Source organism: Xiphophorus maculatus, chromosome 19 (assembly GCF_002775205.1).
Source record: "Xiphophorus maculatus strain JP 163 A chromosome 19, X_maculatus-5.0-male, whole genome shotgun sequence".
NCBI lineage: Eukaryota > Metazoa > Chordata > Actinopteri > Cyprinodontiformes > Poeciliidae > Xiphophorus > Xiphophorus maculatus.
In genome coordinates this window covers 25,756,910-25,779,044 of record NC_036461.1, presented here as the reverse complement: position 1 = coordinate 25,779,044, position 22,135 = coordinate 25,756,910, and the positions used below count along the sequence as shown (strand labels likewise).

General features: G+C 40.5%; 2 protein-coding genes across 2 annotated transcripts; both read left to right on the top strand.

The window, feature by feature from the left end:
• Window positions 1-832: 832 nt before the first annotated feature.
• On the top strand, window positions 833-10,414 carry nkx2-8 (NK2 homeobox 8). The gene is made up of 3 exons (XM_005799293.2): window positions 833-864; window positions 9,013-9,421; window positions 9,523-10,414. The coding sequence occupies exons 2-3, from the start codon at window positions 9,085-9,087 to the stop codon at window positions 10,110-10,112; spliced, it is 927 nt and encodes a 308-aa protein (XP_005799350.2). The 5' UTR covers window positions 833-864; window positions 9,013-9,084; the 3' UTR covers window positions 10,113-10,414.
• A 9,446-nt stretch (window positions 10,415-19,860) lies between these two features.
• On the top strand, window positions 19,861-21,869 carry nkx2-1 (NK2 homeobox 1). Its single transcript, XM_005799248.2, has 2 exons — window positions 19,861-20,297; window positions 21,055-21,869. Exons 1-2 carry the CDS (start codon window positions 19,931-19,933, stop codon window positions 21,762-21,764), a joined length of 1,077 nt encoding a protein of 358 aa, XP_005799305.1. The 5' UTR covers window positions 19,861-19,930; the 3' UTR covers window positions 21,765-21,869.
• Window positions 21,870-22,135: the final 266 nt, after the last annotated feature.

The window sequence follows — 22,135 nt, the reverse complement described above, 5'->3', positions numbered from 1 at the left end:
TTTTTTTTGCGACAAAAATGAACTAAGCTTAGCACTTTTTTTCAGTTTCCCCTCTGTGTTCTGGTTGCAGAGCGCCGCTGATGCCACTGATTCAGCGCCAACGTCACTCTATAAAAGCCAACCAGATCGGCTCGTTTTACAGCACAGTGGCGCCACCGTGTGGACAATAAAGGAACTATTTAAGGAAACCTAAGAAATCTGCTCTGTGGTCTGTGTTCAGTCCCCGGAGAAAACGCTTTGTTGAACCACATTTGACGCAGTTGCAGCTGCACGTCTACGCGTGTCTGTGCCACCGTTGCACATTTGCAGACTGACATTTTCTGCCCACTATTCCTAGCTAAAGTCCGGTTAGATGGAGGGCTTTTGTGCGCAACGGTTTTCAAGGCTTTCAAAAGTGTCTGGTGGACTTTGACTGGGCCGTTGTAATGAATACTTTGATCCAAACATTTCTGTTCAATCTCTGGCTTTATGTTTAGCGTTGTTGTGCTGCTGGAAGGGAATTCTCCACTGCAGTCCTTTAAAGCCGTTTGTCCTGTATTAGCGCCATCCGTCCTTCAAAAAGACCAGCTTCCCAATCTTTACTCGAGTGTGTTCAGGTTGGTACATTTACATTTATGTTGAAAAGTTCAATTTCTGTCTCATCTGGCCTGTTTGCTGTGCTCCCTATAGGACCAGCTGGCTTGTGTTGTACTTCAGATGGCCCTCCTTTTGGGTTTGCCTCAACAATGGTCATTATTTCCATTCTAAAATAAAGGCCACATTTATGGAGGGCGACAATAACAGTTATCGTGTCAACAGATTCCTCCGTCTGAGCCGGAGCATCTCCGGTCGCTGATCAATGCCGTCCTTCTGCAGCCTGTCAGCGTAAGTGGACGACCATGTCTTGATAGCTTTGCAGTTGTGCCATATTAAAAAATGTAGTAGTTTATTTAGTAACATAACCCTACTGTCAACATCTCCACAACGTGACCCCTAACCCTTACACGGAGTTTACATTGCACACAACCAGACTCTGCTTAAAATTAAATAACTTCGTATTGGACGTTTGGTTGCATTGTATTTTAATGAGTGTAGGGTGTCGGTGTAAACCAGGCTGAAGATAAATGCACACCACATCTGACACTATGTCAGATTTGTGGTTGCAGTGTTAAATTCAAGGAATGTGAATCTTTTTACGAGGCTTTGTATACAAAATTAAATATCTTTTTTATATTGTGTTATTTTATGTTTTTGGGCAACATGCATATTCATTTAGGAGTTTGTTGTTGTTGTTGTTGTTGTCAGAAGTTGGACGGAGAGCTCTTAGGGCTTCAGACCACAATGATCAGTGTTGTATCAGCTGCATTAGTGACGAACACATTCCTGGAGAGATTGGGTGAATTCGCGACTGCAGGACTTTCCTGTTGGCTAAAAGTGTGTGTCTCAGGGCCAATTTAGTAAATTAGAATATTATTAACAGTTTGTTTATTTTAGTAACTGAGTCCACTAATTGAAACACATTGTATAGATTAATTGCAAAAAAAACAGACTGTTGTTTTTTCTGTTATAGTCTATGAAACCAGACACTTAAGAGCCGATATAGTCAGACTTTGTCATTCAGCTGCACATTTAAAATGTACATATTGAGAGAAATCAATAGAACAGAATATTCCATCAAATTAATGCAGAAATATAGACTAAATATAAAGTGAGTTTAAAACCTGCTTAATGGTTATATTCAAAATGTACTTTTAACACTATGTGTTTTCACTGGAACTCATTGTTGTTTGCATGTCAGGCTCCACAGGGAAAAGAAGTTCAAACATTATGGAGATATTCATTATCAGGTCTGATCAATTATTGGGTTTGACTGGACACTGACATAGAATACCATATAGGATTTTATTTGACTTCTCCCTAACAAGGGGGTTCTAAAATAAAGGTGCTGTAGGAGAGGAGCTCTACATATTTGTCCTGTAGGGGGCGACAAAGTATGACACATAGCTTGGAGTAAAGGAGTTTTGGTGCTGGATTTCATTTTTCATTTTTTTCTTTTCACACACCAGGTTGTGTTCGGAACATAACCGCTTAAATAAAAACTAAATTCTCTCTCCATCTTCCTGTGGTCTCCCTGCAGAGGGTCTAGGTCAGTGGTTCTCAAACTTTTTTCAGTGATGTACCCCCTTAAAAATATATTTTTAGTCAAGTACCCCCTGACACGGGCAAAACATTTTTGGAATTAAAAAGAGGTACAGTGCTGTAAAATCACTGTCTGATTTATTAAAGCCAAACAACTTATATCAGTGAACCTGACAAATACATCCATATTGCAAACATTGCATGGTTAAACAAAAAAGAAAAACAGAAGACGGTGACCACCAGGAAGGTATAAAACCAGTCAAACCGTTTTATTTTAAAGGATTTTGAAACTAAATACTGAATATAAAATTCAGTGCATGAACACACATTTATATTTTATCGAACTTTTTACAAAATAATTTTTCCCAAGACTTATTATGAGGAGCCTACTGATTTTTTAAAGATATTTTGAAAAGCTTCACGTACCCCCTGCAGTACCTCCACGTACCCCCAGGGGTACACGTACCCCCATTTGAGAACCACTGGTCTAGAGAATGTCTTACTGCAAAAGTATTCACACCCCTTGAACTTTTACAACCACACACCTCAATGTATTTGACTGTGTGTGTGTGTGTGTGTGTGTGTGTGTGTGTGTGTGTGTGTGTGTGTGTGTGTGTGTGTGTGTGTGTGATTGACCAACAACTAAGTAGCAGTACTGAAAAGCGTGGCATGTATTTCTATTCACACCACTTTACTCTAATGAACTGTAATAAAAAATCCAGTTGCCGTCAGATGTTGCCTAATTAGTAGATGGAGTCCAGCTGTGTGTAATTCAGCATCAGTATAAATGCAGCTGTTCTGTGAAGAGATCCCCTTAAGTTTGTTAGGAAATATTAAAGGATAAATAGCATCACGATGATCAAGGAACACCGCGATGGTTATTTAGGGATAACTACGTTGGAAGTTTAGGTAAACTGACAGAAAACCGCTTGATCTCTCTGGAGCAGCTGCAGGCGGTAAAATCTGCCAATAGAACAGCTATTAGTCGTGTACCTCACAAACCAGATCTTTATGGAAGAAAGACACAACGGATTTTGTTAAAAGAGGGAATAAAAAGTCCCGGTCTGCTCAGTGAAAAGCACAACTAACCTTTTTGAGGCTGCGTTATTGAGAGGACAAAGTATATTTGGTGAGAAATCACGGAGTGGGAATGAGTTTGTTCAGGAAGGACAGGGAAGTGCAGGGCAATCCTGGAAGAAAACCACTTAGAGGCTGCAAAAATAGATCAATATTTATGTCAAAACTGCAGCTAATCAACTGAGTTTTTGGGCCCAATAGTCAAAAACTGATAATCACAGTTTTTGTTTTTCCAATCTGACCAAACTTTTTAAGGACAGGCACATTTTTTATCTTTGGAAGCGCAAATCCGGCAGACACATTCATCCCTCCTCCAAAAGGAAACACTAAACATACGATCCAATCAAAGTCAAAATCATTAAACTTATTTGCGCTCCTGGTTTTTAATTTTTTAAAAATTTTAGTTCCCTTTACCAAAAAACGGAGAGGAGAAGAAGGAGGGGGAAAAAAATACCGCGGACTCACATAGGCCGTCTTGTGTTCTTCTGCAGCGCTTAAACAAACCTGACTTTTTGACTCGCCCTCGGTGAGAGCACCAACATGCAGCTGCTGCACGGTCACGCAGCCTCACAAGACTCCAGTTTACTGCAGAGAGAGAGAGAGAGAGAGAGAGTGATGTGGCAGCCAAGTAATTATCCAATCACCCCCACCACAACTACACTGCTCACCACCCCGCCTTTCCCAAAATGCTAATGGTAGATTTACAGGAGAGGGCAGAGGGCATCAGTGGCAGGTGCAGCTGCTGGAGCGAGATGCAGTACGCTGACGGCTAACAGAGGAGGCATTGTGGCTCTTTAGGTGATGGATGCGCCGTCGGACTGGGATCGGATAAAGCGCTGCTGAATAATCTGTGCATCGTCGGCACTCGGTGGCCACCATGTGAAGGTCAGACACTTGAGTGATAATAGAAAGCACCGGGAGGGAACCTGGATTCAAATGAGCTGGATTAAATTTACAGTCAAAAAAATAAATAAATAAATGCAATTATAGTGAGAGGTCTGATGCTGGGTTCTTAAAAGGATATTTAAAGCCAAAAAACAACTAGATTATAGAATATACAGAGGCTTTTACTATTGATATTATTTCTGGTTTATCTCTGTGTTGACTGCCTGGCCTCAAAAAACAGCAAATCTACACAGAGGTAGGTTTCTGAAATCTGATCAGAAACGTTATGAATTTTTAAAATTCACTTTAAATGTAAAAGAAATTTTCTCGGAAACTAATGTTTTACTGTAGCTTCCTTTAGTATAAAAGAAATGGTTAGTCTAATAAATGAATTAGTTTTGGATGTGGCAGATGACATTTCTTGATTAGTCATTGTAACATTTGCCCAATCAACAGGTCATCCCCAACAGAATAAGGCCATGTAATGATAACGGCATCATCTTTCTTAATATGCATGAAAAACTTTCTAGATTAGTAAGGATACAATCTTGCAACTACTTGCATTAAACAAGTTTTCAGGAAGCAGAGGATCATCCTTATCATAATCTTTGCTGGGTAGGAGAATCATGACTAACAAGCACCTTTCAGTGTTTCTTTCATAAAGGCGTCTGGTTTATTTTCAGTGTTAAGAAAAACAAGCAAACAAAAAAGGTGGTCTGGTAATTTAGGTCATCAAACGTTCCCCAACTTTTAAAACTCAATCTAGGTCACATGTAAGCCTTTCCCATGGCAACCGCAGCTAAGATGTGCTAGTCTTTAGCATTGACTCTGAGGGTGAAGAAGCTCATCTTCCCAGCAAGATTGACTTTAGCATTAGCGCTCTGGCTAAGCTAATTAGAATAACACTTGACTTGAACAAACATTTTCACATAGCCTAGAAATGTTAAGACAGGATCTGTTTCCAGTAAAATGTAGCTACCGTCAGACCTAAAACCAGCCTGATGTTTAAAACAAACTTTATTTTTTGTAGTGCACCTTCAGCTAATGACTTTGGCTATAAAGTTGAGTGTGAATTTATGTGGCTCTGGCTGTTTAAGTGAGCGCAACGAAAACCTTCTCCTCAATGTAAAACCTGCTGTGCACATCCATCATCCAAGGTGGGAGCCAAACAGCAAAGCAATAGTTTTGATTGGAGCCGTATACATTCAAAAACTAAAACTTTTTCTCATGATCTGTGCCTCTTCTTTCCACGTTTGGTTTTGTACAGTTTCAAAATGACAGAGCATTTCCAGAAACTGCCGGCATGCAGAGCCCAGCAGCAGACTCCAGGGACCGTGTGAGAAAAATCTGCCTTTTTGGCCGAGGAGGGATTGGGAATGGAGAGCTGAACAACAGAGTAAATATTTGGCAGTGGAGGGCTCTTGGAAGCGGCAGAGTGCCCACTCCGGCTGAAGCCTGTGGGTGTTAAATAGATTAAGGGGGCTGCTGGGTCATTGTGGAAAGAGAAATTCCCGCTCTTTGGACACGACTTCTTCTTTGCTTTTTGCGTGTTTTCGCTCTCCAATCGAGTGGCCTATGGAAGCAATCCACTTCAGCAGACCACGAGGTAGCTACTGTATTTCCCAACCATAAGGTACACTGAAAAGAATAGCAATGCTGTATCAAATTCTATGTACTTTATCTGGTTAGATTTTAACAAGTTATTTGTAATTAGAATTTAAAAGAATTCTTGTCTAGCTATAACTATTACATTTTTTTTTCCATATGGTCTGTCCTACTTTCAAAGGGAACAAAAATAGTAATTATTTGGGATTAAGGCATAAAATATTTCTGGAAAAGTAATACACTTTCTAAATCTACTGCTACAAAGTTTAACACACACAGTTTCCCTGACAACCACAGCTAAAATTTGCATTAATTTGCAAGACCACGGGGTTTAAGATGCACCGCTTTCTAGTTTGTTTAGCAGCATGAACAAGCTAGCTTAACTTTAGCATTATCACTGTTGCTTAACTACCTAAACCTGGATATGTATATATATATATATATATATATATATATATATATATATATATATATATATATATATATATATATATGCTTCCTGTCCCAACACCGAAACTTTTTCAACTTGAGCAGATAATAGTTTTAATAGTTAATGTTTAATAGTGTTCAAAATTCATTTTTATAGTGTAAGCATCCACAGGAGAATTAGTCTAATAATTTTTTCCTTAATTTTTTTTTTTTTTATCACTTTTTGTTTGTTTGATTCACATTGTAATGTCTGCGGAACAGCAGCAAAGGCAGAGACGGAGATTATATTCAAACAGTTTGGGGGGAAAAAAGAGAAGAAAAGATGCCGACTTTGCTGAGCTTTGATTCTAAAGGGAATTTAATGCGACCTTAATCACACATGTAATATTGCTCCGGCCCACAGACACGGGCGGCAGGAGACGCGGAGCAGTAGATAGTGTCCCAGATCCCATTGAGCTCCATTGAAAACCATGACAACACAGAACAAGCTCAGATTTATCCCGTGAAGTTAAAGCACATTGTGTCGGGGCGTCAATCAGCCATTATAGCCGGACTGAACAAATGCAAAATCTTGACTGGAACAAATGCTTCCAACGGGTCTCGGACGCGGGGCTACATTTTCCTCCTTTGTTCCCCTCCTCTGGTTGGCATGTATTGGTGTTGCTCCCCCGCCATCTCACCCCCTCTATTTCTCGCCCGACCACCCAGGACGCCCCGGGGAGGCAGGTCCGCCACCACCACTCTCCTCCTCGGCCCTCACGGCTGCACCTCGCCGGAGAGGACGAGGCTCGATGTGAGCGAAGGAGGAAAGAAAATTACGCATCACATCAGGCTGGATGATTTGAAAAAAGACAAAAGGAAAAAAAAAAATGTTAGGTGAACTTATATCTTATAGATATTTGGTTCACTTGAAATCATGATTTCTTATTTATTTATTTAGAAAACTCGTGTTCAGTGAAATCAGAGAAAAATAATTAATAGGGAATTTGCAATTTTCTTGTGTTATTCGCTAGCAGAGTGATTAATTGTTGGTGATTTGTTTTGCCTGCTAATTAAATCTTGCTTGGAGGGATCAATCACTGCATGGAGATTAAAAAGGACCGACTGGAACTCAAAGTGATACGTCGCAAGCACGTAAAAAAATATATTTTTAAAGGCATTAAGCACTGCTGCTGAAAAGTGAAAGATATAAAGCACGTCTAAAAAACCGGACGTCTGTTGACGTCCAGTAGTGTTTTAAATCTTACCACATAAACTAGCCTCGCTCATAACGTTTTAACATTTTTTTTTATTGAGGTCAGATAAAACTTAATAAAGTCCAGTTCAACGGAGCCACAGACTGTCCGATCCGAAAGAACCGTAGAATGACGTCACTTTTAATGTCTACGTTTCTTGTCAGTTAAAAGCTGCGTGCGCCACAAAAGTTACATTTGGAGGTCATTAAGTCTTAGCTAATAAAACTGGATAAACTTTAATCAAGCCTGTTGCTTTCTAAATATAATGTTGATGATTTTGATTGTAAAATGGTTTAGCAAAAATAAATAAATAAATAAATAAAAAGCTTAACATTTAGATTAGGATTCGACTAAAAATGTCGATTAAGCCAGCTGTTCGCTAGCTGTTCTCACTTTCTCTCACTTTCCAGCAGGAGTGGCTGAAGTGTTGTATCATCATTAATATCCCATCTTAATCAAAGTAGACATTGACTTGTTTGGGAAGGTTTCTGAGCTGGAGCTAAAACCTTTTTTTTTTTTCTTTTTTTTTTTTCCTGCTTCTGCTAGCTTAGCGATGCTAAAGCTAGCATGCTAGCAAGCTTCAATATTTTTTTAAAACCCTCATTAGTTAATTGGAAATGAATTCTTCTTAAAATTATTATTGTTCATTAACATGGAGGATAAAGACGAGTACTTTACGACTGATACTTAAATGAATGTTTTAAAAGACTATTCTGGACTGGGGAAATAAAAAATAATGCTGCTTCAAATTGATTTATTTTGTACGGCTACATCCCCTTTTTTATCAAAATACAAAGTGAGAAAATAAATTGATTCATTTAAGTGATTTGAGTAAGATTATCTTAAAAACAAATTCGATTTTAAACATTTTTTCTTCAGTTTCTTCACTGTTGCGTAAATTCGAAAAAAAAAAAACAATTTCAGTGCACAACAAAGTTTTTTTTTTTCTTTTTTTTTTTTTTTAAGTTTTCCACATTTTTTTTTTCTACGCTGAATAAAGACAACAAGTGGCCGATATGTAACATACTTAAAAATACGTCCTGCGACCGGAGGGAAGGCAGAGCAAATGGGTTTTGCGAATTATTTCAAACTATTTCACGGCCTCCGACTTGTAGGCCTCGTCAGCACAACAACTATTAAAACAAGCGTTTAATTCTCGCATCTTATGACCGGAAGAAGCCATATATTATCCGGGGGAAGAAAAAAAAACAAACAAAAAAAAAAACCTCAGAGCGCATCCTGTTGGAATGTTTGGGAATCCTCCGCCGCCCATAAAGCGCCATAAACTTCTCACGCCTGTAAGCGATCCGCACATTAGCGGCGCATTAGTTAAACCAACTCCGCGGGCATCGCGCTAATTGCTCACTTTGTATGCAAATATTGGACACGTTGTTTGGACAAGAGCAGGCGGGAGAATGGGGGGGAGGAGGGGGTGGATACGGAGGGGTGGAGGAGGGTGGAGGGGCTGATGATGGGACAGGCTCTGTTGTCAGTTGCCACCCAAGACGTGATTCAGCTCCAACAATTACCATTATCTGTTCCTCAGTTGGACGATACGGGACGAATCTGTAATGATGACGAGTGTTTCCTTGGCTCTTTGTTGAGTTTTTCTTTTCTCTCTCTCTTTTTTTTTTTTTTTTCTTTTTTCAACGTCCACACCCAGCCGTCATTGGTGACAGCACTCCAGCCATTCAGGCAGTGAACGGAGGAGGGAGGCTTTATAAGCGAGCGGCGCATGGAGAGTGCGGTTTGTGTAAACACTGAGGTCGGCGCTGTTTTGACACGCCGCAGCAAAGTGGGAGAGGTTTACTTTGAGGACTCGGTTCCTTTTAATGCAAAAAAAAAAAAAAAAAAAAAAAGAAGAAGAAGAGAGAGAAAGAAACCTCGGATTGTCACTGAGTGGTACGCGATGACTGGTGCGCCGAGCAGGTTCAGTTTTTCCGTCAGGAGCATCCTGGACCTGCCTGAGCAGGATGCGGAGGCTGCGCCGCGGGCCTCCTCGGTTTACTCCTCCTGCTCCTCCAGCTCGCCCTACACCTCCTGGGTGGAGTGCGATCGGAGCCCCTGCATGTGTGAGTTGTTTGGTGTTTACTGGCAAAAAGCATTTCTTAAAAGAGCCAAATATAAAGGATTGCGCCAAAACCAATATTATTTCTTCTTGTTTTCCCTCCAGCTTCTGATGAGGGCAGTTTCGAACCGTCCCCCGACTCGACCAAGCCGGATGACTCGTCCCTGGACTTGGGGCCGGTTGGGAGGATCAAGAAGAGCAAGAAGCGCCGCGTCCTGTTCTCCAAAGCCCAGACCCTGGAGCTGGAGAGGCGCTTCCGCCAGCAGCGCTACCTGTCCGGGCCGGAGAGGGAGCAGCTGGCCCGGCTCCTCAGCCTCACTCCGACCCAGGTGAAGATCTGGTTCCAGAACCACCGCTACAAGATGAAGAGAGGCCGGGCGGAAGGCGCGCTGCCGCCGGACGCGGACATTCCGCAGCCTCCGCTGCTGCGCAGGGTGGTCGTTCCGATTCTGGTCCGGGACGGGAAACCCTTCCACACCTGCTTCATTGAGGCGGACAAAGCCAGCTGCCTGACCTCTCCCGCGCAGCCTCATCCTCAGGCCGTCCCGTTCCCTTTAGCCTTCCCTCCTCTCCAGCATCCCTCCCCCGGATCGCTTTCGTCCCGGTACCAGCAGCACTTTCCAGCCGCGGCGGCCTCCAGATTCGCCTGGAGGAACTTTTGGAGCGACTCGGTCCCCTTTGCCCCTCTCAAATGAAGATCCTCACGTGAATGCACAAACTCATTTAGAATGGCATCAAATGTTGTCTAAATGTTTTACACATTTCTGAGCTACTCAAAAGTTTAGATTCACACTTTAGAGCGAAGAATATTTTGCACAAATTTTTTTATGCGTTTATTTTTGTACAGCTGATTCTTGGTGCAGCGCGTAGGACGTTTTTGTTTTTAAGTGATAATTCATTTGTGTGTATTTTACTTTCCTGTGTTTTTGAAATCTTTTAATTATTTGTATCAATAACTTTTGTTTTCTTTCCAGTAGGTAGGGATGTGTATTGTAAGAAAATCAACCTTTAGTCTCAATTTTACAAAAAGAAAATGTGTATTTTTTTTCTTCTTTGTCTTCCAGAAGACTTTCTGTAAAGTTTAAGCTGTTTATGTAAAACAATTATAAATAAAATCACTTATTTTGGATTAATACTTTTTAGAGTAATGTGTTTATTTTACATGTGAACTCTAGCTGCACATTGGTTTGGTAAATTTTGTGTCATTTTAAAACATGTAATATTCACTGACTGGGTACATGTAGGGCAAATGGATGTCTATATCTTATAATATACATACAAATATGTGTAATTATACCATTAAAACATATAAAATATATGATGGATACATTTATTTAACCGTAAACAACTTCTATTTATGTACATAAATATGAAGGACGTTTTGGAAGACAGTTTGCCTGTTTTTAACATTTTTCATTCTATCCAGAACTGATTCATATCCTAAAGGGAAGAGAATGCATGTCTCAAAAATAATCAATCTGTATTTGTTTAATCCACATATATGTGTATATGTAGATGCGTATATTGTCCAAACAGGATGATAAATGAAGAGTGATCTAAGAAGCTTTTATGATGTTAGAAAAAAAAGAATAAACCTAATTATGCAGCCAAAAGCTGAGCAAACATCTCGTCTAACAGAGCTGGATCTGGTTAAGCATGAGAACACCCGGCCTCTTTTATCACAGCACCACGTCTGGAACCAGGAGCTGCTTCTGCTTCGCTCAATTAAGTTTTGTTATTCTGATGAAAGTGCACTAATAAAGTGCATCAGCATTATTCCGGAGCAAACGTGGCTTTCAAAGATGATGGAGTATATCATACTATTTACTCCACATATCTATGTCACTTTTTATTTTATTTTATTTTTTTGTAAATGTGTTTGTTTAGAGGTAATTACTATTGTTTTTGTTTCATTTATTTATTCTTTTTACGTGTCCTGTCCTTGTGTGTTTCACAAACGGCCCGACGGGTCTGGATGCCCTACAGCGTTGAGTCGCATTTGTTCGGCAAAAGCTTGAATTTCCAATATTTTAACTCTCGTCTGTTGCAGCTGTTGCATGAGGCCAGAAAAACGGGGCTGTGTTTTGATGCTTTCGGACGACTCGGATTTCAGGCAAACCATGAGACAAGCAGAGCTGAGACGAAACGTTCTCAAGGAAGCGTGACCACTCTGATCGTCGGCCTGAAATACAAAATAATAATAATAATAATAATAATAATAATAAAAAGCCTCTGCGTTTAAAATCATGTTAGTGCCTGGGGGGGCGTTCGCTTCCACGCCCCCTATAATGTTGTTTGCTCGTCCTGTGACCCCGCAGCTCATCGTCCCTGTCACCTGGCCCTTTGTCCCCATCGCTGGGGCCACCTTGCCTCACATATGGAGGGGACTGGCCGAACCCCTCAGCTCGCAGCATCTCCCCTTAAACGCTCCCTTTGTGCGGGTGTCTTCCCCTGAATGGACCATTGTACCTCCACCAAAGGGGACAGAGACAAAATCTTTAGTGTTTCAATTCTCGTGATGTTTAATCAGTCCCTGAGACAAATTTATGAGCTTTAACCGCACAATGGTGTTTTAGAGCATCTCTGGGGTTTAAGGGTGACAAAGACAGGCTTTTAGAGGTTGCCATTGGTTTTTTTAAGTTAGTCAGAAGAATTGTCTGAATGGGCCGGGCTCGTATTGGTCTGCCCATCCTATAGTTTTACTCGCTGGCCTGCCGTGGGGGCCCCCGAGGAAAGTTAGGAGATGCACGTAAACTGGGCCGCTGAGAACGCTGGGTGAAGTTGTGCCACATAATTTGTTTATAAAATTTGGATTACCGGTACTCACCGTCAGGGTTAGAGGAAAAATACACTGCTCAAAAAAATAAAGGGAACACTTAAACAACACAATATAACTCCAAGTAAATCAAACTTCTGTGAAATCAAACTGTCCACTTAGGAAGCAACACTGATTGACAATCAATGTCACCTGCTGTTGTGCAAATGGAACTTTGTACAGAACAAAGTATTCAATGAGAATATTTCTTTCATTCAGATCTAGGATGTGTTATTTGAGTGTTCCCTTTATTTTTTTGAGCAGTATATATTTTTAGATTAGATTTTCAGGTTTAATACAGCTGAAATTTTTTGTTTGTTTGTTTAGGAGTTTAATTCTGCTATGTCTCTTAATTATGATATTTTGTGCTTCCTTTTGCCGATTTGGCCGCTGGTGTTACCTGAATACCCGCATTTTAGTCATTTTAATGTTCATGTCTTAATGTACAGATTAATTTTCAAAATCGCTAGGCTAACCTTTAAAATGTTTCCTTTAAAAGATTTTAGTTTCCAGTTGGAAATAACACCACGGGGTGAGATCGGCGCAGACCCAGTGAAATTGACCTTCAAATTCAAACGTCTACGTGTGCAGCTCCCTTCACAGTTACCGACACACAACATTATTTAAAACAGTAAGTAAATGTTTGATGTGAATTGTTTCACATGTTATTTTCTGCTATAGATTCAGGCGAATGCACCGTGACTTATGACAATCCCAAACACACATCTGACTTAAATGAATGGCACATTCTCTCGTCTTTCCCTCTTTGAACAGTGGCAAAGAGAAGTTGGCTTCTCAGTTTGTTATGGTGGTTTATAGTCTATGTTGGTTAGTATTGTGTTTTATTGTTATAATTATTATTAGCTAGTGGGGTTTTAAGAATACTGTACAGCACTTTGGTGCAGTTGATAGCTGTTTTCAAAGTGCTTTACAGAAGAAATTTGACATTGACACTTATGTTGTGTCTTGTCTGTTTCCTGCTTCCAATAATTTCCCTACTGTATTCTTACTGTAACATTTCCCATTTCCATCAGTTTGTATGTTGACGTCTCCAACCAGCTGCATTACATTCTGCTAATCATCCTCACCTGATCCAGGTGCCAGTAATCACTCTCTTCAGATTCTCCTCTTCCAGAATGTTTCTGATGTTTCCACGTGCGTCCCTAGCTGAAGCTGTTCTGTTCTATTTCTTCATATAAGTAATAATAAAAAAAACAAAAAAACAGAATCATCATCAAAGTGGCATCGTCATCCCCCTGTCATTATGTGGTGTCTGCAACAACTTATCAAATGACAAGTTGAACATGGAAACTATTATTACTTGACATTGTGTGCAAAAATGCTGCTTCCCAACAGCACCCACTTTCTTATTCCACTCTTTTGTACATGTATTGAATTTAAACAACGTTTCTGTGAGTTAATGTTCAGCCTCCCCCTCCAAGTTAAAAAAAACAAACAAACAAACAAAAACAAATATGTGAAACATGTCAAAAATGCTCAAAATGTTCAAATTGTGGACTTTCCCCACATCTTGTTTTTACATGTTTCATATTTCATAACACAGTATTAGTGTAACAGGTAAACCTTTTATGGATGCAAACTCGACTAAAACCCCACCTGTTTAGGATTGTATTTGAAACGTAATCAATTACAAATTTATTGATGGAACTTGTGTTTTGGTTGTTGATTCAATGTTGCATTGTGTTTCTGTGTTTGATATGATGTAAAGCACTTTGAAAGGCCTTGCTGCTGAAATGTGCTGTACAAATAAAAATTTTATTGATTGATTGATTCATAAGATGTAGGCAGACTGTGACTCAGTGGGAAACGTAAGTCATCTTGCGATCTAAGGGTTGTTGGACTGATTCCAGTATGTGACAAGGTGATGTAGGATATGCCACTGAAGAACCTTTTTCTTTTTTAAGAAAATGTTTTATGTATTACACTGTAATAGGAATGTACATAGTGACAAAGTACTGTTTGAATGTAATACAGCAGCAAATGAGGTCTAGAAATGTTTCTTAATGTTGTGTGCAATATGAATATTAAGGTAGCAGAAATGATCATCATTCATCAACACTAAAAGCTGATGTTAAGCATTCGTACGATCATGATTATGCGTGTTGCGTTTTAAACATACACACAATAAATGACTTCATTTGTAGAGGTCTGATTTTTAATTTACACCCTAATATTGAATGATGTACAGGTAGAATAAATCTGTTTTGTTCAGGAAAAAGAACTATAACTTAGCAAAAACTGAAATTATGCTGGTAAAGTGTGTTTGTCCGAGCAGTAAAGTACAATTAGGTGGGCGCTTGTTTGTGAGGACAGAAGTAATACTAAAACAGATCCATGTCGTGCTGTTACTAATTGATCTACTAAGTCATCTTCTATGTCTTATGTTTTATGAGTTTTTTGTTGTTTTTTATGCAGAATGTCAATGTTTAAAAAGCTCTGCATAAATTGTCCTGACTGGTCTTAAGCTTGTCAACATTGATTTAACTCATGTCTAAAAATTGACTTCACTCATAGTTACGGAGAACCTTTGTTCCCAAGTTCAATTTAATCTACATTACGTTGTATTTTTGAGATATTAAACAATAAATAAATAAATAAATTCAACTGGTACAACTTGGGCTGTTAGGGATCATCCTCAGCAGCAAACATTGCTTATGTCTTGGGTCAGCTCGTGTTTACCTACATGTGTTTTATCAGATTAAAACCATGAGGTCAAACTGAATTCCTCATTTTAAGGCATCATCATTTGACAAAAACAGGCTGCGACTCACTGTAATCGCCACGTAAAGCTTAGCAATTACAGTGTTTGGTTTTCATTCTGGTGTAACTGAAGACTCTGGTTCAGAAATGTGTTGTTTGTGGTGAGGAGGTGATGAGACTCGTGTGTACGTGTGGGCTGGATTATGGATGAAGTGGTTAATCTAGTGAAAGTCAGAACTTTCATGATACTGATGGTTAAGAACTTTTCAAACGTGATTTCGTTGTTGACTGTTTGTCACCAAACTCTCCGCTAGATGGCGGAATAACACTCACTATAAAAAACTGAAAATCTGCTGCAGCTCAACATGGTGAAGAGACTTACTGATCCACAAGGTGGCGGGTTTCACCCAAAAAAAAAAAAAAATCCCCGAGTTGCTCTAAAAAGTGTCCCTGCGGCAGAATCGGGCCCTCCAAATAATGACATAATCGTGACTGCGTGACGCATGAGCATTTGCTCAAAGGCTCTGTGGCAGGATGGTGAAAATGCTGACATCGAGGTTTTTGAAAAATATTTTTAGGCCACTCAAATCCACCGGTGAGGTTTAGTTCAGTATAAAAACGTGATATTTTTTCTTCAACCTCCCTTTGCGTTTGTATAAAGTGGAACAAATATTGTCTATTGAAAATAAAGACAACATTTCAATAGAGGCAATTTTACAATTTTGGCCATAAAACTCTAATTTTGATTAAATATCATATGCTAAAAACTACCCACCTATCATCTGTTCAATATTTGAACAGATATTTCAATATTTGAAATATCTACATTTCAAAGTGCTCAAAGTATGAATCTTGACCCTACAACAATTAAAAAGAATGTATTGATCTTAAATAATAATAATAAAAATAATAATAAAGGACCGCCTCTTGTTCTTTTCAACTCCTGACGTTTAGTTTCTCTCTCCTCGGGGGGTTTATATCATGTACCAATCAGCTGAGCAACTACAGCGTGTGGCCTCAATAACAAAGGCTCCGTCGGCTCACATCCGCCACTTTCTTAGTGTTCTCATTATTTCCAGAAATTAGCGGGAACATTTGGACTAATTGCCGCTAATTGGCCGTAATGAGCGCGTGGTAGAGCACGGGTGGGAGGGTGGGGAAAGGTACTGATTTAGATGATTAAGAATGTCTTGCAGAATACTTTAATTAAGGAATGCATATGCAAGCTTTAGCGTGGATGTATGAAGATGCCGTAATTTCATTTGCTCGCTGTTATCGTGGCCCGCGGGTTAGGCAGTTAGTTGTTGCGATGCAAAACAATATGCGTAGCCATGAGCTATGTAACTACATGATGGCGTTGCTTCATTACAGATGCGCATGGGGATTTGGTTGTTTACATTGGAGCAACATGACAGGAATAAGCATGCAGGTGGAAGGCATGCAGCGCAATGCACGTCAAACTAAAGGTGATCGGCGTGTCACTGCAGGCAGCACACGCTGATTCTGATTCTGCTTTCAGTTTTAGAGCTGCTTGTTGCTCGCTTCTTTTTGTGAGATTCAATTTTTAACAACAACAACAAGAAGAAGATGCAAAGACTGGTCATTACTTAGGAGTTAACCGGTGTCTGCTGAGAGAGGCTGCCAGCAGAAGACGCTGTGCTTCTGTCTGAGGTGGCTGGAGCCGCAGGGGAAGCTGGGAAACGTTATGATGCTGCTGCTGGGATTGAAGGCTTCACAAAACCAAAATATTCCAAATATTCCAAACTTTTTTTTTTCTTCGTTTGTTTGCTTTTTTACATGTCTTTCAAAAAAAAAAAATCCTTAATAATTATATTTTAGAGCTATAAACCGTCATACTGTATGTAGCTCAATAACAAAAAATGTAGGATTCAGGAGCAGAACATGGCGGATAATAAAATGCTAAATTAATGGGGCAAAAATGATGAAAGTGCGCCAACAACTAGAATGTACAGTGAATTTACAGTTCTGCGTTTTAAAACTTTGCTTCCTGCATTCTTATAAAATTGATTAGAAAATAGTGCAAGTGTAACAGTAAAAATACAAACATTTATGGCAAATACCAATCAAAATGTAAAAAAAAAAAAAAAAAGCCAAATAAATATCTTAAAAGTGTTCAATTGTATATCTGGATTTAAAGTCAAACAAATATCAAATACAACAAAACGTACATGGTAAAATATTTGCACTTTTTAAAAAAATCTATTCTAAAAGGTAAGATTGAAAGACAAGCACAGGTGAGATTATGTACCGCTCTTCAGTAAGGACTGCCTCGCGCTGAATGAGCTCACCTTATTAGCTAATTTATAGCTTCATCGCCACGCTAGCTACAAACGGATGCAAACTTAAATTATGGTTCAAACAAATAAAACTTGCTGACAGCGACTTGTACAAGGTTGTACCAGTACAGCTTGTGTTTAGCTGCTTTCCAAAAGTCATTTTTGTAGTGTAAGAAGGAGTTCTCTGTTAGCAGGTTTGACATTAGCATTAGCATTGTTGCTAAATAAGCAAAAAACTGGATACAAACATTAGCCTTTTGCTCCAACAAAAGTAATAGGACATTTCTTGACTTTTAATGTTTATTTACTACAGTCCAAAATGCAATTTCATAGTGTAGGAAGCAGAGCTTGTTTGACTTTACTTTACTTCTCACTCCATAGCTTTCTTAGCAAGTCTTAGCAGTAATTAACCTTTACTGAGTATGCTCTCTTATATAAAATATACAGTATATAAACATAACTATTTTGTGCTGGACACTGCAAAAAAAAAGAAAAAAAAAAAAAAAGAATCACAATAACAGCTAATAAAACCTCTTCAGTTTTCCAAACATCTCCAGTTAAATTCTAATCAAAATGTTCTGGCAGGACTTGTCACCAAAATAAAGATTATTAGCCATTAATGAAGCTTAAAGCAATTAGCCAGACTTTTCAGTGAGGTTATTTCTGTTTGCTTTAGATATAGTTTTTCATCAACAGAGCGAAACGTGATCATCCGTTTTCAGTTTATTTAGTTAAAAATCATTATTTAGTCAATGAAACGCCTCCTTTAGAAACAGCCTTTCTCCAGCCTCTTGCTGACATCACAGAAGGCATAGTTCTTTTGAGTATACAAGTATTTGGTTTTCTTGCCATTTTTCTTCTTAATTTGCATATTTTTAGTCAAAATCCTGCTTCAAATGTAACTTAAATGCTACAGCATGTCGGAAACTGACAAGTTATTCGCCCATCACATTGTTTACTAGCATCAACTGATAATCCAATTCTTGTGAGGTCATGAACCCAAACACACTGAGCAGAATAAGTAGTTGGGTTTTGTTTGTTTGTTTACCATGTGTGATTTTAAAACTTTTAATTTAGTGAAAACCATAGTTTACAATCTATTTCTATTTCAATCTATTCTTTGAATTGTCTGTCTACATTTAGTAGTGGAAAATAAAAAAAACACACAAGGGTACCTTTAAGCTAAAATGCTAACTTCCTTTTTCTTTTCTTTCTTTCTTTCTTTCTTTTTTTACTTATTAATGTCCTCCAAACTTCCTTGCAGTAACACTATTGAGAATAACACATGAAATAATGAAGATGTCTTTTTCATGGGGTGCCATTTTTAAATCTCTTCCAAGATATAACTGAGGCAATATTCCACCGTACAAGTTAAATCCTGTAAATGTACAAAAAAAATAAATAAAAAAATAAAAAAACACACATCTTACAATAATAATAATAATAATAATAATAATAATAATAATAATAATAATGATAATGATAATAATAACAACAACTATCAGATAATATCCGGAAGAAGCCCAGCTCCTTTTCGATGACGCTGTAAAAAAAAAAAAAATTAAATAAAAAAAATAAAAAATTCAAGGTGATTGGGTTAAACTGTAATCGCTCCTCCAGCATTAAGGCAAGATGTAACTGAGGGCTACCTGGACTTGTGCTGCAGGGAAAGTAGCTACTTGAACACCGTTAACTTCACAGAAGAGCCTCTCCTTCCGCCAGACTAGATTTGTCTCCCCTCTCTTTTTTACGAGGGTGTTCATCTGAATTTAGGTAACACGCTGCTTTCGTCCAATGACATGAAACGTGGGGAGGAAAAAGGGAAGACAGAAAAAAAAACTAGGGGGGTTAATCATTTACGCAGCCACTTAACGCGCGGATGTGTATTTATTTACTTATCAGTATCAGGCGTTTTTTTTTTTTTTTTTTTTTTCCCCCCTCTCCTCCCCGCAAGTGCACTTTTGCATGTCTGAGTACGATAAGGCATAACACAAACAATCCCGCAATCACTGGAGGCCTCTCGTGGCCATTAAAAGTCAGTAGTTCAACCGAGGAGTGGTTCTCCAACTCTCAAGTCCATATAGGCCTCCTTCCTTCAAGAGGCCCTCGTAAACATCACTACAGTTAATAAAGTGCATTGTGGTCAGGAAGCAGACAGCGGCGAGTCGCTAACTCCGCCATGCAGAAGCCGCGCGCCCGGACACCGCCCCGCGGCAGCGGCGGCGGCGGCGGCAGCGGCGGCGGCGGGGATGAGCGTTTATGATCGTGTGCGGCGGCGCTTATGTTATTGTTAGTGGGAGGGGAGCGCATGTCTTCTAAGTGAAATTACGCTCGGAGGCTAGAGCTGTCTTTTTTTTTTTTTTTTTTTTTTTTTTTTCTGTATTGTTGCCGATGCCCCGCCTCTGATGGTAGCCTTAAACCTGGCACCCGGCTAAAACAAACCAAAGCCAGCACCGAGCTCCCCACTCGATCCAATTAAAGGCGCGACTTGAGGCGCTCTCCTACGTGTTCATCTACCAGGATCGACGTTGAGACAACAGGAACCAGAGGGGCTTTGGCCAAAAAAAAAAAAAAAAAAAAAAAAAAAAAAAAAAGAAAGAGGAGAGAAGAGAAGGGGGAGAGAGAAGAGAAGGAGAGATTGCCTTGCCTTCTAATTTCTCCCTCTCCAAGCCACAGAACAATGTCGATGAGCCCTAAGCATACGACTCCTTTTTCTGTTTCCGATATCTTGAGTCCCCTTGAGGAGAGCTATAAGAAAGTAAGTATGGAGAATAACAACTTGGGGGCACCTCTCGCTTCTTACCGGCAGCCGCAGGTCTCTCAGGCGGCGATGCAGCAGCACCACATGGGCCACAACGGGACTGTGTCAGCGGCTTACCACATGACTGCGGCGGGTGTCTCCCAGCTGTCACACACTGCCATGGGGGGCTACTGCAACGGCAACCTGGGCAACATGGGCGAGCTGCCGGCGTACCAGGACGGGATGAGAGGCAGCGCCGCGGCCACCGGCTGGTACGGAGCCAACCCGGACCCGCGCTTCTCCACCAGTGAGTATCCAGATCCCGACCTCAGCGAGGCTCTGCGTGGGTTTCAAACGTCGTTTTTTTTCCACTCCCCTGTTTTATTCCTGTGCGGCAAATCAGGTAGAGTCTAAACATCTGATCCCCAGCCAGACAGTTAGGATTGTTTATTTTCTTTTCCTTCCCAAGTTCATTGCGTTCATCTGTAATATTTTTTCCCCTCCCACTTGAGCGCAGCTTCTGGAGCACATGAAAAGATTTTTCCACTCGGGCTTTAAAAATACGCGCTGCAGTTTTGGCGGAACGAAACTAGAGCTGTGGCCGTGGCAAATGTCAACAGAGCAGATAAGACAAGGAAGCCCTAGAAACAATTAATATAAATGGATGTTTATTTATCTTATTAAGGAAATATGACTAAAGTGCAACATTAAAATGGAGCGTGGATGGCCGCACTATTGTTCAGCGTCCTGGTGGCCAAAAGGGGGGGAAAGCTGTTATTTCAATCCATTTCTATTTTTATCTAAAATGAACCTGAACGCTTTTATTAGCTAAAAAAAAAACAACAACAACAACAAAGAAAAATAATACTTTACAGATTTGATCGCAGGAATTTGTGTGAAACATCTTGACTTACGAATTAAATCCAAAGAATTAGAACGCAATTACAAGTTAACGTTAATATTTTTCTTTCTTTTTTTTAATTTTACTTTTATTTTACTCGTTCAAATTAAACTGTGTTTAATTCAAGTTCAACAAAAAACAATAAAATCTTCTCTTTTCTCAGTCTCTCGCTTCATGGGCTCCTCGTCGGGCATGAACATGGGCAGCATGGGCAGCCTCAGCTCCCTGGCAGACGTGGGCAAAGGCATGGGCTCCCTGTCCAGCGCCCCGAGGAGAAAACGGCGGGTGCTTTTCTCCCAGGCGCAGGTCTACGAGCTGGAGCGCCGCTTCAAGCAGCAGAAGTACCTGTCGGCGCCGGAGAGGGAGCACCTGGCGAGCATGATCCACCTCACGCCGACACAGGTGAAGATCTGGTTCCAAAACCACCGCTACAAGATGAAGAGGCAGGCCAAAGACAAAGTGTCCCAGCAGCAGATGCAGCAGGAGAGCGGCGGCTCCTGCCAGCAGCAGCAGCAGCAGCAGCAACAGCAACAGCAGCAGCAGCAGCAATCCCCGCGGAGGGTGGCCGTGCCGGTGTTGGTAAAAGACGGCAAGCCGTGTCAAGGCAGCGGCCACACGCCCACGTCCGCGGCGCAAACGCACCACCAACAGGGAGGCAACGTCATGATCATGTCCAACAACGCGTCCGGGCACGGGCAGCACCCGAGCCAGCAGGTGGGCAGCACGGGTCACTCCCCGGACCTGGCGCAGCACTCCTCCAGCCCGCCGTCCCTGCAGAGCCAGGTAGCCGGCCTCTCCCACCTGAACTCCCCCGGAGCGGAGTACGGCTCGGCCTTACAGTGCTCGGCCCTGCTGTACGGCAGGACGTGGTGACGAGACGCTGCGGCTGTGGTTCAAATTCCCTCCGCGGCGAAAAGAGAGGCAGGTCGCAGCACACATGCACGCATTTGAACAAAAAAAAAAAAAAAAAAAAAAAAAGACGACGAAGAAGAGAAAACTCGAGGTGCATCTTTTTATTCTGCAAGGAAACTCATGTGGAAGAAACTTTTCCCATAAACTGTGGATGTGAACGTCCTGGGATTTATTTATGTAAATTATATAAAGAGACAAAAGAAGATCGTTGCGGTAGACTGATAGTTGGGGGACACCTGACCCTGAGCAGGGACGCACACACACACACACACACACACACACACACACACACACACACACACACACACACACACACACACACACACACACAC